The 12,940-nt window shown below is 37.2% G+C and overlaps 1 protein-coding gene across 2 annotated transcripts in view; it reads left to right on the forward strand.

Annotated features, from left to right (window-relative positions):
• DPYD (dihydropyrimidine dehydrogenase) overlaps window positions 1-12,940 on the forward strand; it is a 627,421-nt gene that overhangs the window by 252,644 nt on the left and 361,837 nt on the right. For both annotated transcript variants that reach the window (XM_030572745.1, XM_030572746.1), the window contains 2 exons: window positions 4,129-4,210; window positions 9,568-9,655. In XM_030572745.1, coding sequence (XP_030428605.1) covers window positions 4,129-4,210; window positions 9,568-9,655 — 170 coding nt within the window. The remainder of the gene's footprint in view (window positions 1-4,128; window positions 4,211-9,567; window positions 9,656-12,940) is intronic.

Here is a 12,940-nt window from a genome sequence, read left to right on the forward strand (position 1 = left end):
TGGCTCTACATTTTTATTTTAAACTTTGGTTCTAAATGACCGAACATTAACTATTTTAATGGCTCATTTAGTGCATTAATAAACAACAATGTACAGTGTTTCAAGACTTTTAACATACTGGAATGTCACATGCTAAATGGGCTGATTCTTCACTCCATTATACCAGTTCAAAGAGCAAAGAATCAGGCCCAGTATGTCTACATATTTTAAAAAGACTAATGTCACATCTCTTTTCATTTAAGTGGTAATCCAGGACACAAATTATCTTTTGTTTACTTCTGACAGCCATGAGTAGCCAATTCTGTGTGGTGATTCTGTGAAATACGGAATGAGTGTTCTCTATCCACTTATAGTCTACTATATAAAATACAAAGCTGCAGTATTCACAGGTATTACCAGATGAATCCTTTAGAAAATCTAGTAATGAATACTTCCCTTAAATCCAAAAGTTATATTTAAAGGATGATGAATTGCTGTGGTTCTAGCTCTAGCATGTGCAATAATGAATAGATTTGTTTAACATAATTTAAAAGCTTTTTTAATGTGGTAGAAATGTCTACATTTAGAATGATTTTATGAAGTTCCCTATGCCAGTATACATGAAAATAAGCACAAAGCAATCTTCACATACAGTTAGAGTGAAACCTGTGCTTACAACTTCGATAAATCATTCTGTAAGGGTGAAATCCACACCTGATTTCCACAGCCATTTACAAAGCCTGATAAATGGGATTTTTGCAGGTAACTATACAATAGAAGAATAGAATCCATTTCTTCAGTCAGGGTGCAAGGCAGCACTGCAATCTTTCTGCACCACTAGAACATCACTTACACCATCACCACACAAAAAGTACGGAAACAGGTCCTCTGCACTGAGGGATGAATTTCTCCCACTGTGACTGTAATTGTGATTATGTCTTCCAAGACTGGTGACACCTCTAAATGTATGTTAATATATTTTAGAATTTGAATACTCTGTAAATGTAATCAACACACAAATAAAATATCACACATTTAAAACAATCACAGTAAAGTGTAAAAAAGGAGGACCAAGTCTGTCCCTGGTGCAACACCACTGAAGTTAATGGAGTTGACACCAATAATGAATTTGATCCTCAATGTCAAATACTTAATCCCTGGAGGTTACAGAGAGTTAAGCAATGCTAGAAAAGTAGAGTGATGACTTCCATTTAGGTTCAAAACTGTTCTGCCTAATTATCAAAAGTGTTAATTTGGCTGATTATGTTATAGACACTTCACCACACAGACTCATTTTACTAACATCAACTGCCACAGGGGATTGCAGATTTTGTGCAAGATGTATCTACTCACTTAATGAAGTTGCATGTATTGTTTTTTAAAAATATTTTATTGAAAGTCAATTTAGTCACTTTTTAAAAAAATGCTGTTTCTTACACTATCACTTTATCCTGTTGACAATTCACACCTACTTTGTGCTCAATGCTGCAACTTTGTTATTAATTTAAAGGAACCATTTCTTCAGTTACATGAAATATATATCAATGCACATGTAATCTGAGCAATGTGAACTTTACTTTGTGCCTCTTCATTAAATTTTTACCTGAATTAAATTTAAATTTAATTCAGTCACTTTGTTGCCTTCCAAAAGGCCTTACTTCAGGAGTCACCCATTCCCATGCAGTCTGTGATCTTCTTTTCTACTTTCCATTCTGGAACATCACAAGGTTAGTAGCAGCCCTAAATAACGGCAATGCTTTACTCTCATTCTTTGTGCAAAACACCCATTGACATTTAATGGGAGTTCCACATCTGGAATAAAGACAGAACATAGCCTTAACTACTTTTGCTCTCCCTTTGACATTGGTTTAGAAGGGAAATTAATCTGAGAGCTGTCAGAACTGAGGCCACAGTACCTTGCTCAAATTAGGCCTGAATAAAGACGGGGAGTTGATGGGTCACTACAAAAAGTAATTTTTCCCTCTACTGATACTCACACCTTCTTGTCAACTCTTGGGAATGGGCGATGTCCTCTTTGATTACATTGGCCTTGTTAGTACTAACCCGCCAGTTGGTAAAGCAACTCCCATCTTTTCATGTGCTGTAATATATATCTACTGCTTACTGTATTTTTTACTCCATGCATCTGATGAAGTTGGTTTTAGCCCACGAAAGCTTATGCCCAAATAAATTGGTTAGTCTCTAAGGTGCCACAAGGACTCCTTGTTGTTTTTGCTAGTACCTTGCTAATATTTTTTTAACAAGTTTAGCTGCCCCTGATTCTTTTTTAAGTGACTTCGTAAATAATTCAAAATGGCTAAAAAGGCCAAATTGGTTTTGTATTTGAAATCAATTGCTTATAGATGCAATGTTGGTACTTTTTTAGGCTCTTTTTTTCTGAGCATGTTGTTCTTCCCATGTATATCAGGAGTATACCTAGTTTGAAGAATATTTACCTTGGAGAAAGACAGCAGATTATTCCAATTTCTATAACATCAGAGTGCAGCAGTATTGATCTCTCTCACTTTCTCACACGTGCTCTCACACACAAGCATGCTCCTTTTTGAAAGAATTAAGGAAAATATTCTTGGGAATAGGAACAGGTACTGAATACTGCCAGTGGTATACTGGGCTCATCTCATATTTGAGAAAATGAAAGGCCTTCAACAAATATATTTATGGGTTGAGAAATAAGATTTTCTTATTTTAATGGATTTCTTTATTGAATCTTTATTCCATTATCCTTTGTCTTGGCTCACTCTTTTCTTATTGTGACATGAAAGTTGCATTGTCATGACACATACATTATGTTTGAAATATAGAATGCTTTTAGTTACATGCTGAGCAGAAGAGCACCAAGATGGCCAGTATTTGAAACTACATATAAAAGAAAGTAGTAAAGTCAATTTTTTGCTATGTATTTATGGTTGACAAGCCTTGAAATAAATAAAACCTGCCAGTGTGTCAGAGTTAGATGTAAAGGTGTTGGAGTGGTCAATAATAACATGTAAAATGGAGCTACTACAAATCTCTCTGTCCCAGAGCTTTGTTACAGAAATTATAACTATATTAATTTAGGCAAGAGATTAGGTTTCCAGAAGCTTTAGGAGTGTCTTTCACCTTCTGGATGTTGGATCATTTTATCTTTATTGAATGAGGACATTTAAAACAGCCTTCACTAGACTTAATGGGCCAGACTGTTCTGATTAAAAATTGGGATAGTCCCATCGAAGTCAGCACTGATTTATGCTAGCTTAGGATCTGGCCCTATATATTAATACTCCTGGAGCAGTAAATCTGTGGTATTGGGACACTGAAGAAGACTTGAACATCCTCATTGCCCCCCACCCCCAATAAAAAAAGAACAAAGTAATAAAATACATTAATTTAAACAGTAATCTTGAGTCCGGAATAAGATCCTATTTCAAATTACTGACTTCGTATATTGTAGTAGAATGTAAGGGAACTTGTAGAATGTAACAGGAAGGTGAAATGTGCCCAGCATTGACTAGAAAATAATTTAGACATCCAACTTAAAAAAAATGGAAGTTTGACTATTAATTATTGGGTAACTTCATCATTTATGGCTGGAATTTCTCTCTGTTAGGTGGGCACATTCAGTGTAGAACGTGTTTGTTACTATAGAGAAGGATTAGCCATTGATTGTTACAACCTGTTGTGACATTGATGTTTTTAACCTTTATGAACAGCAAAAGGAGTTCTTTTTAGATATTGTTACTGTAGAAGGTGTAGGAATATAGTTGTGATTCTCGGAGAAACTGATCAACCTCTTAGTTTCTTTCTCAAACTGGTTGTAGTTCCTGGTTAACAGAGATATGCAATAAACAGCACTGGACAAAGTTAAACAGTATTTAGAATCTTTGTTAACAAGTAAAAGGGCTTATGTAAAAAAGGATAAAAAATAAAACAATTTTTTGTTTCCTATTTTGAGGTGGATGATTTTGGTTTGTCAATACCAAATCTCTTTAATTAAATGAGTCATGTTCCTTCACAGTTCTGTTAAATACTTGAAAATCATCTTTGTACAGACACAAAATTTGTACTGTATGTGTTTAATGTTTAGTAACTGAAAAGTCTTGGCTCTTTAATAGTTGTCAATTGTTTCACAGTCTCTTTTGTTTTTTCTAGTACATCTGAAATCCCTCAATTCCGGTTGCCATATGATGTAGTGAATTTTGAAGCTGAGCTTATGAAGGACCTTGGAGTGAAGGTAATGAAAACTATAATCTGCCTATGTATAGCTCAAAGAAAAAGGAGCAAGAGCTCTGTCAAAGATTAACAACAAAATGTCATGCACATTAGTGAAGAACAATTAAAACTTATACTGGGCAGAGGCAGGAAGATGCTTCCTCTTGCTCAGGGCATTTGTCTGTCTGCTGTCTGAATGCCACCAGTTTGGAAAAGGGCAATCAATAGTTCTCATCTGGCATGCCTGCATGTGATTAATTGTCTGTAAGAAACAAATTCCTAAATTGCTGTAGGGGTTCAGTGTAGCTATTGGAATGATTTGATTTCTTTAATCAAGTTGTTTTCATGCATGTTTTGTACTACTTAATACATTCGTATTTGACACGTCTCCCTCCACCTCAGTTTTCTTTTAATGGCTTGTAATGCAATCTCACATTGATGTTTATTTTACTTATTACATGCATTAAATTAACAAAGTAGTGACATGATCTGTTATAAACAGTAACAGTAATTCAACTTCTTGGAAAACAATAGTTTTCCATTGGCTGTATTTTATTAAACAAACACTTCTTGATTATTTTTAGGTAACAGGAATGTTTTATTGTTCATTCAGTGCTTGCTGTAGAGCTGTATTTAATGTGTATAACTCCTGCTCATTTTAATAGAAGTTATGTGTGTGGAACATATTTCAGAATCAAACTTTTACACAGAAGACTAGATAATAACTTTTTAACTGATTAAGGTCATGTAAGAATCATATAAGTAATCTTTACTCACAGTCTTTTATCTTGGTCCAGTGGATAGAGCAGCAGACTGGGAATCATGAGACCTAAGGTGAGATCCTCACCCTCCTTCAACAGTCTATGCTCAGTAAAAGGCCTGGAGCAGTATAAAGGGACTGTAAGGTTAATCTACATTGTGACTGGGAGCATGCCTCCCAGCTAGTGTAGACAGACCCATGCTAGCTCCATTTCGAGTAGCACAGTAAAAATAGCTGGAGGTCAGGTGGCTAGTCCATGCTGCTATTTTTAGGGTGTTAGGTCAAGGAGAGCTAGTGTACGTCTGTCCATCTGGGCTATGAGGCATGCCTCCAGCTGCAGTGTAGACATAGCATAAAAACCCCAGATCTTGTCAAGCAAAAATTACCCTGTTCAGGACTATGGAAGATACCCATAAGGCTGCCTTCTGAGCATTCCCTCACAAGCTGTGACATAGAGGGCATGCTAGAGGCAAATCTGAAGGCATCAGGCATATGATCATCAGGGAGGCGTCACAGAATGTAGCATTACAGAGAGTTCAGACAGTTCTGTGGCTCATAAGCTGCTGACCACAGGCTGCAAAATTTAGATCAGCCCCCAAGGCTGTCTGCTGCTCCAGAAGTTTTGGAGCAGTACAAAATTGAGAGTTTAAAGCTAACATAGCCATTCCCTTCTCCTGAGGTGTGAGTTCTGTGCTGTGCCACTTAGATGTGCAGCACAGAATTTTACCCTATTCTCTACTAGGCCCTTGATTAGCTGTGTAACATTGGGCAAACCACTTAAGTACCTCAGCTTTGTGCCTCGGTAAAATGGGAGTATCTTACCTACCTTTGTGTAAGCCATTTTGAGATCTTTGATGAAAAGTGCTATAATGTATAAATGCTAAGTATTATTAATTGATGTTAGTAATTGTGTTGACTTCAGTAGGAATTACTCAGATAGATAAAGGTTACAGGACTGGGCATTAAGGGATTGTAAATCCTCACGTAAAATTAGCAGTGAAGTTTAAATTGCATTATTAAGTTTTTATCATATATGTATATATTAGAATAAATATGTGTAATAATTCATAGGTGGTATTTTGTACCCATTGAATATGCAGTCTATAGTCAAATGGATCACAACTACACACAGCTTTAGCATTTGATGATATAAATTATATCTAATCTATAAAAGGAGAAAATAAGAAAGAGCCAGTCCTTAAATAAAATATATTATATTTTCCATCCTGCATGTTTTCAGGGCTGGGGAAAGCACATCTTCTTAAATTTCTAAAACGGAATACAGATAAATTCAATAAGAGTGAGAGAGGCAGCACTATAAGAAGCATTTATACAGTGGAGCATCACAAGTATAGGAGTAACAATGAAAATGAACAAGCAAAAACGAGAAACAATCAGGCATGTATTTACAATTGTTCTTTTCCTTTTTAAGCCAAATTCACCCTGGAGGGCCAAGCTGACTGTTTTAACCTGAAAGGCCACATGGAAATATTTAAATCTTAAATTAAGACAATATAATAGACAGACACTAGAGACTCTAGCCATTAGATTCAATGTACGTTTTGTTGCACTGATGAAGGCCATGAAAAGTGGGCAAAAACATGCGAATAGGGAAATACAGTTTGACACACAACAAACTAAAATTACGGATTGTCCTGAATGAAGGACTGTGGAAATTTGAGAGAGCTAGAATAAGAAATACTAACTACCAAAAGGAAGTAAGGTCTAGGGCAGCCGCTCATTAGAGCCTGCCGCACTCCTCTTAGAGCTGATTTTCCTTTGCATGTTCATGCTCTGTGCAGATCCTCTGGCTGCTGCCCTGATATGCCCATTTTGACCTGTGTTGTGTGCATTTCCTTGTTATCTTCCACAGCATACATGGAGATGCAGTCCCGCTCAGAGGTTCTCTATTGAAGTGCTCACTAGCACAGCACAATGAAGGCTGCACAAGCCCTGTTATGCCATTTAAGATGGCACTCTAGCATTTTTTTAAAAACAAAAGGCCCAGATTTTGCCCTAATTTCTGATGGTATAAATCCAAACTAATTCTGCTGATTTCAATGGATTTATACCAGTATAGCTGACAAATCAATCCCTCAATCCATTGTCTTCTCCAGAAACAAGCCTAGGATTCTTTTGAGCTCATTTGTTCTCTTTGCTTTAAAACCCTTTTGTTTTAAGATAAGTGTTAGATCATGCTCCTCAGGCAGCATAGTCCATTGTACAGAGCATAGCAACAGGAATAAGGAGGCTTGGTTGCTAATCATGGTTTTGCAAAGGACTTGGTGTGTGACCTTGAACAAATGACTTCCCCATTTTAAGCCTCAGTTTCCTCAGCTGGAAAATGGGGAACATGAATCTTATCCTTTGTAAGGTTCTTTGAGATCTAACAATGAGCAGTGTTTTATAAGTGCTTGTTGTTTTTATTTATTATTCTTTGTCAACTTACTGCCAGTGAAATAAATTCATCTGCATTTATTCCTATTTTTTACATATTTTGATTCATTCCAACCAATGAAATGAGTGGCTCTGAGCACCATTGATCATTTAGAAGAAATAAGATTAAATAAATGAAATTACAAACCCGAATTATTAATTCCATTCTTAACTGGTTAAAAGATAGGAAACAAAGGGTAGGAATGGAGAGAAGTAAATAGTGGTGTCCTCCAGAGGTCTGTACTGGGACCAGTCCTATTCAAAATTTGCAGATAATAAAAAACTACTCAAGATAGTTAAGTCCAAAGCAGACTGTGAAGCGCTGCAAAGGGATCTCACAAAAGTGGGTGACTGAGGAACAAAATGGCAGATGAAGTTCAGTGTTGATAAATGCAAAGTAATGCACACTGGAAAACATAATGCCAACTATACATATAAAATAATGAGGTCTAAAGAGAGATCTTGGAGTCATCTGAAAACGTCCACTCAATGTGCAGCAGCAGTCAAAAAAGCATACAGAATATTGGGAATCATTAAGAAAGGGATAGATAATAAGACAGAAAATATCATATTGCCCCTGTATAAATCCATGGTACACCCACATCTTGAATACTGCGTGCAGATGTGGTTGCCCCATCTCAAAAAAGATATACTGGACTTGGAAAAGGTTCAGAAAAGGGCAACAAAAATGACTAGGGGTATGGATCAGCTCCGTATGAGAAGATATTAAGAAGACTGGGACTTTCCAGCGTGGAAAAGAGATGACTAAAGGGGAATATGATAGAGGCCTATAAAACCATGACTGGTGTGGAGAAAGTAAATAAGGAAGTGTTATTTACTCCTTCTTATAACAGAAGAACTAGGAGTCACCAAATGAAATTAATAGGCAGCAGGTTTAAAACAAAAGGAAGTATTTTTTCACACAACACACAGTCAAACTGTGGAACTCTTTGCCAGAGGACATTGTGAAGGCCAAGACTATAACAGTGTTCAAAAAAAGAGCTAGATAAATTCATGGAGAATAGGTCCATCAATGGCTATTAGCCAGGATGAGCAGGAATGGTGACCCTAGTCTCTGTTTGCCAGAAGCTGGGAATAGGTGACAGGGGATGGATCACTTGATGATTGCCTGTTCTGTTCATTCCCTCTGAAGCACTTGGCATTGGCCACTGTCGGAAGACAGGATACTGGGCTAACTGGACCTTTGGTCTGACTCAGTATGGCCGTTCTTATGTTAAATAATTTTGAAAATCTGTATTAGGTTCCCTTGAATTGTTATCTTTTTCCTTAAGAGTAAGTACCGGGCCCCTTAATCTTTCCACAGAATAAAGATTTGTCAAACCTAATGTTGTTTTAAGCCCCGATCCCATGGTTGAATCTGCATCGGTGGGCCCTTATGCCCACAGAGAGCACCATTGATTTGAGTGGGGCTCTTTGGTGTAAGAGGTCCAGTTACAGAATCTTAAATTAGTTTAATTTTTGCTGCATCCTCGGTGAGGCTATATTACCCTTCCTTTGGTACAATGACTAGTATTGCACGTAGGATCACCTTATTTGTTTGATGTTCTGACATGCTGTTAATCCTATCTAGTATCTTGTTTGCTTCTTTTTTCTTTACTTCTATGCAACAGACTGGTGGCATCAATGATTTTTTTTCACAGTAACCCCCAAGACTTTTTCCTGATTAGTGTTCTGGATGATTGTTCCATTTACCACACATTCCCTAGACTGGTGCCTTGCTCTCAGATTAGGTTTCTTAAATCCTGAGTTTCATGTGGGGATATTTCATTACCAAACCAGTATCAAATACAACCATTTAAAACTGCTGTTTTTGCTGTGCTGTTGTGTTCCATGCACAGGTTTGTTTTTTTTTTCTTTTTTCTGTTTGTTTGCTTGTTGCTGGCTGCTGTTATGCCAGGAATAAAATAGATCCTCGGCTGTCCCCCACTATCAGGGGAATACAAACGTGGCTTTAAGCCATTTTATGCCCCCTACCTGGCTTTGATCAGACCTGAGGATCTGGCCCTGTAAGTCCAGCTTGAAAAAAATATTTTATTTATTTGATTAATTGATCATTAGGAAACTTTTTGAGATGCCAGTAAGAGGAACATGACAGAAATTAAACCAACTTAAAATGATAAAATTCAAATTACTTAATACATCTTTATAATATTTTATTTTAGATAGTTTGTAGTAAAGGCCTTGGAATAGAAGGAATGACAATCAACACCTTGAAGGAAGATGGCTACAAAGCAGTCTTCATTGGAATAGGTAAGAATGTCTTATTCTCCTTTATTTCATTTTATTTTGTTTTGTTGAAAATTAGAATGGTTTTCTGCCAATAAATGGGCTGTATTTCAGTATCTTAGTAAGACAAGTTTAAACATCTTCAGTGTAAACCAAATGACGTGGTAAGAAAAAAAATTCCCTCATCTGTTTGACTGGTTTGAATTTGGCTCTCCCTGGCAGTTACTGCAAGCTGTTACAGCCTGATGGCAATTCAGTGGTTAATGTGAAATAATTTGGACAGTTCTTAGTGGACAGGTGAGCATATAATAAAAAACTCCATAACAATTGGCACTAAATGGCACTGTGTCTGGAAGTCTCAACAGGGAGCAAAATTTAAATAGTGTTATGCACAGGCCTAACATATTGCACCTTGGGCTCCCTGTAGATCAGGGTTGAAAGACATAGGTATGATAGAATCAAGAAGCTTGCACTGCTGCAGTTCGTACTATATCTGTAGCTAACAGACACCAATTTCCAACACTTTTCATGAACTTTGAAAGTACTGAAATTCTTTTCCAATTACTTATCTGAACACTCTATGCAGCTTACTGTATATATGTGTGTAATAAATTATAAAACTAGGAACGAAACAGCTTACAGGTTTTCTCAGTTTGATGTCATGTACCTTTTGAAAAATAGATATACTTCATGAGAGCTTACTAAGAGAATTCAGTTGCTTCCCATGAGATGGCTTTCAAACCACAAAGTTAAATAACCAGAAGCAATGCTTTCCACCGTCACTTCTATTTTCCTTACAGAGGGAGGAGGAACTTTGTTCCTTTACTCTGAAAGTTGGAAAGAGAGTCAGCGTATCGTTGCAGTGGGTTTTTTTGTTAGTTTAATTTTTTTTGGGTGGGGAAGGGTTATTTGTTTTAACTTCAATTTGTTCAAACATAAACTTAAACAATTCATGTGATAGTTCAGCAAGCCCTTTAGAAATGTCGTTTGGCTTTACTTATTGTTTAGTGAAAAGTTTCAAAAGTGGATGTACTGAAAGTTACTAGCAATAATTGCCATTCTGGCCTGAGGGATATGCAAGCACAATTTTCAATTTTTGTGAACAGCTTACTATACCCACATAATTAACTAGTGAATATGTAAGCCAGTGACACTGTGCTTTATTGCTTTTTCTTTCCCCTATAAGAAGAATCGACCATCCTTCAGGTAGAGGTAGATTCCAGAGCTAAATTGAATTATGGTGGTGGTTGGCTTTAACAAAATAAGTTGGCTTTGAATTCTACTTAAACTAAAATAATAATTTAATCTCCACTCCCATTATAAAAATACCCATCTGATATTTAAACCATTACTGCTAGCTTAATTAGATTAGGTTATGTGTTAAAGGTATTTTGAAGTACAGCAGTACCCATCCCTAACATATGATAGCAATGTTAAATATTTACTGTCTACAGTTGGCATGAGGCTTAATGCTCTTTATTGATCTAGACATTGCCTAAGTGAACATAATAGGAAATAAGTTGTCCGACTGTTCCTTCCTATTATTGATTAGAGCGATGTAATTCTTAGTACAGTGACAACTGTTGTTTACCATCTGGGTATTCAGTATAATAAGCTTTGCAGGTTCATTCTCTCATATTATTATACTACCAACCGTTGTGATTTATGTAATCCTAAATCCTTTCATTGTTAGAGACATTCACGCGTAGGAATTTCCATGAGGTCATATTTCTGTATAATTGTACACAGGGCAATATGCCAGGTTATCTTCTTTCCTGTTTTAATCAACCTGACTATCCCTCTTCTAACTCTTTTGCTTTATAAAATCCTGAAAGTTAGGAGAGAAATGCATAAATGAGAATTTGTTTTCTCAGCATCTAATGTCTAGAACAGCCATCCTTACAGCTGTTTGTCAGCATTGTTAGCTATTACAACATAGATTTATTCAAACATGAAAACTTCTTTGTTATTACTGATTGTAAATTTACCACTGTGTATTTTACCTGTAGAATGGCTGGATCTTATGTATAGAGAGACTGTTTGTTTCCTTGCTTACACTTAATAAGGTTAACCTGGCATACAACATGTTTTAAATAAAGGCATTTAATTTTATGTAAATATAGACATTATTGTGTCTCACAAATAAATATATGGAACCAAATAGTGGTTTTACTTCTGTGAGAAGTGCTGGGTAAGTGAGCAGGTGCAGAGTTCTAGTAGACAAGCAGAGGTGCTGTGCATCACTTGCTTTGGCCACATGTAAACAGAATGCATTAGGAAACAGAAGGGGAACAGAGCGTATAACACTCCATACATGGGCTGGTGAAAGGTACTTTGAACTCGCAACAACTCTTGCTGCCAGAGGCTGGCAGATGTGCAAGAAGGATTGAGTCCTTGACTATGCCCCCAAGCCAACTTGTTATACCCCCTTGTGGAGTGTTTCCTGGAGCTCTAGCCATTACTTTCTTGTTGTGGACAGTCATCAGTAGTGTCCTCATTCCACTTAGATCCTGAGTATGAGTGGAGGAAGATGAAGAGGCCAGTGCAAACTCAGCCCACGGTGTGTCTGGATCTGCTGTGTGTATAGCACAACTGAATATTTATTGTACGCTCTACTAAAGATCTTTATATATGTTGATTCTGAGCACTGGTTTCTCTGTTTGTGTTCTTAGTCTACTAAATTTTTATTAGTGGGGGAAAAACACAGGTTGGACATAGCCTAATGAGGAGGGCTTTAAACTAGATTCACCAAGGGAAGGAGACCAAAGTTCTGAGGTAAGTGGGGAAGTGGGATGCTTGGAGGAAGCACGATCAGGAGAGTGCAAGAGGGGAAGACTCCTGCCTCGTTCTGAGAAAGCGAGATGATCAGCGGGTTATCTTAAGTGCCTATACACAAATGCAAGAAGCCTGGGAAACAAGGAGGGGGAACTGGAAGTCCTGGCACAGTCAAGGAATGATGATGTGATTGGAATAACAGAGACGTGGTGGGATAAGTCGCACAACTGAAGTACTGTCATGGATAGATATAAACTGTTCAGGAAGGACAGGCAGGGCAGAAAAGGTGGAGAAGTTACATTGTATGTAAGAGAGCAGTATAACTGCTCAGAGCTCCAGTATGAAACTGCAGAAAAACCTGAGAGTGTCTGGATTAAGTTTAGAAGTGAGAGCAACAAGGGTGATGTTGTGGTGGAAGTCTGCTGTAGACCACCAGACCAGGGGGATGAGGTGGGCGAGGCTTTCTCCCGGCAACTAACAGAAGTTACTAGATTGCAGGCCCTGGTTCTCATGGGGGACTTCAGTCACCCTGAT

This window comes from Gopherus evgoodei, chromosome 8 (genome assembly GCF_007399415.2).
Source record: "Gopherus evgoodei ecotype Sinaloan lineage chromosome 8, rGopEvg1_v1.p, whole genome shotgun sequence".
Classification (NCBI taxonomy): Eukaryota; Metazoa; Chordata; order Testudines; family Testudinidae; genus Gopherus; species Gopherus evgoodei.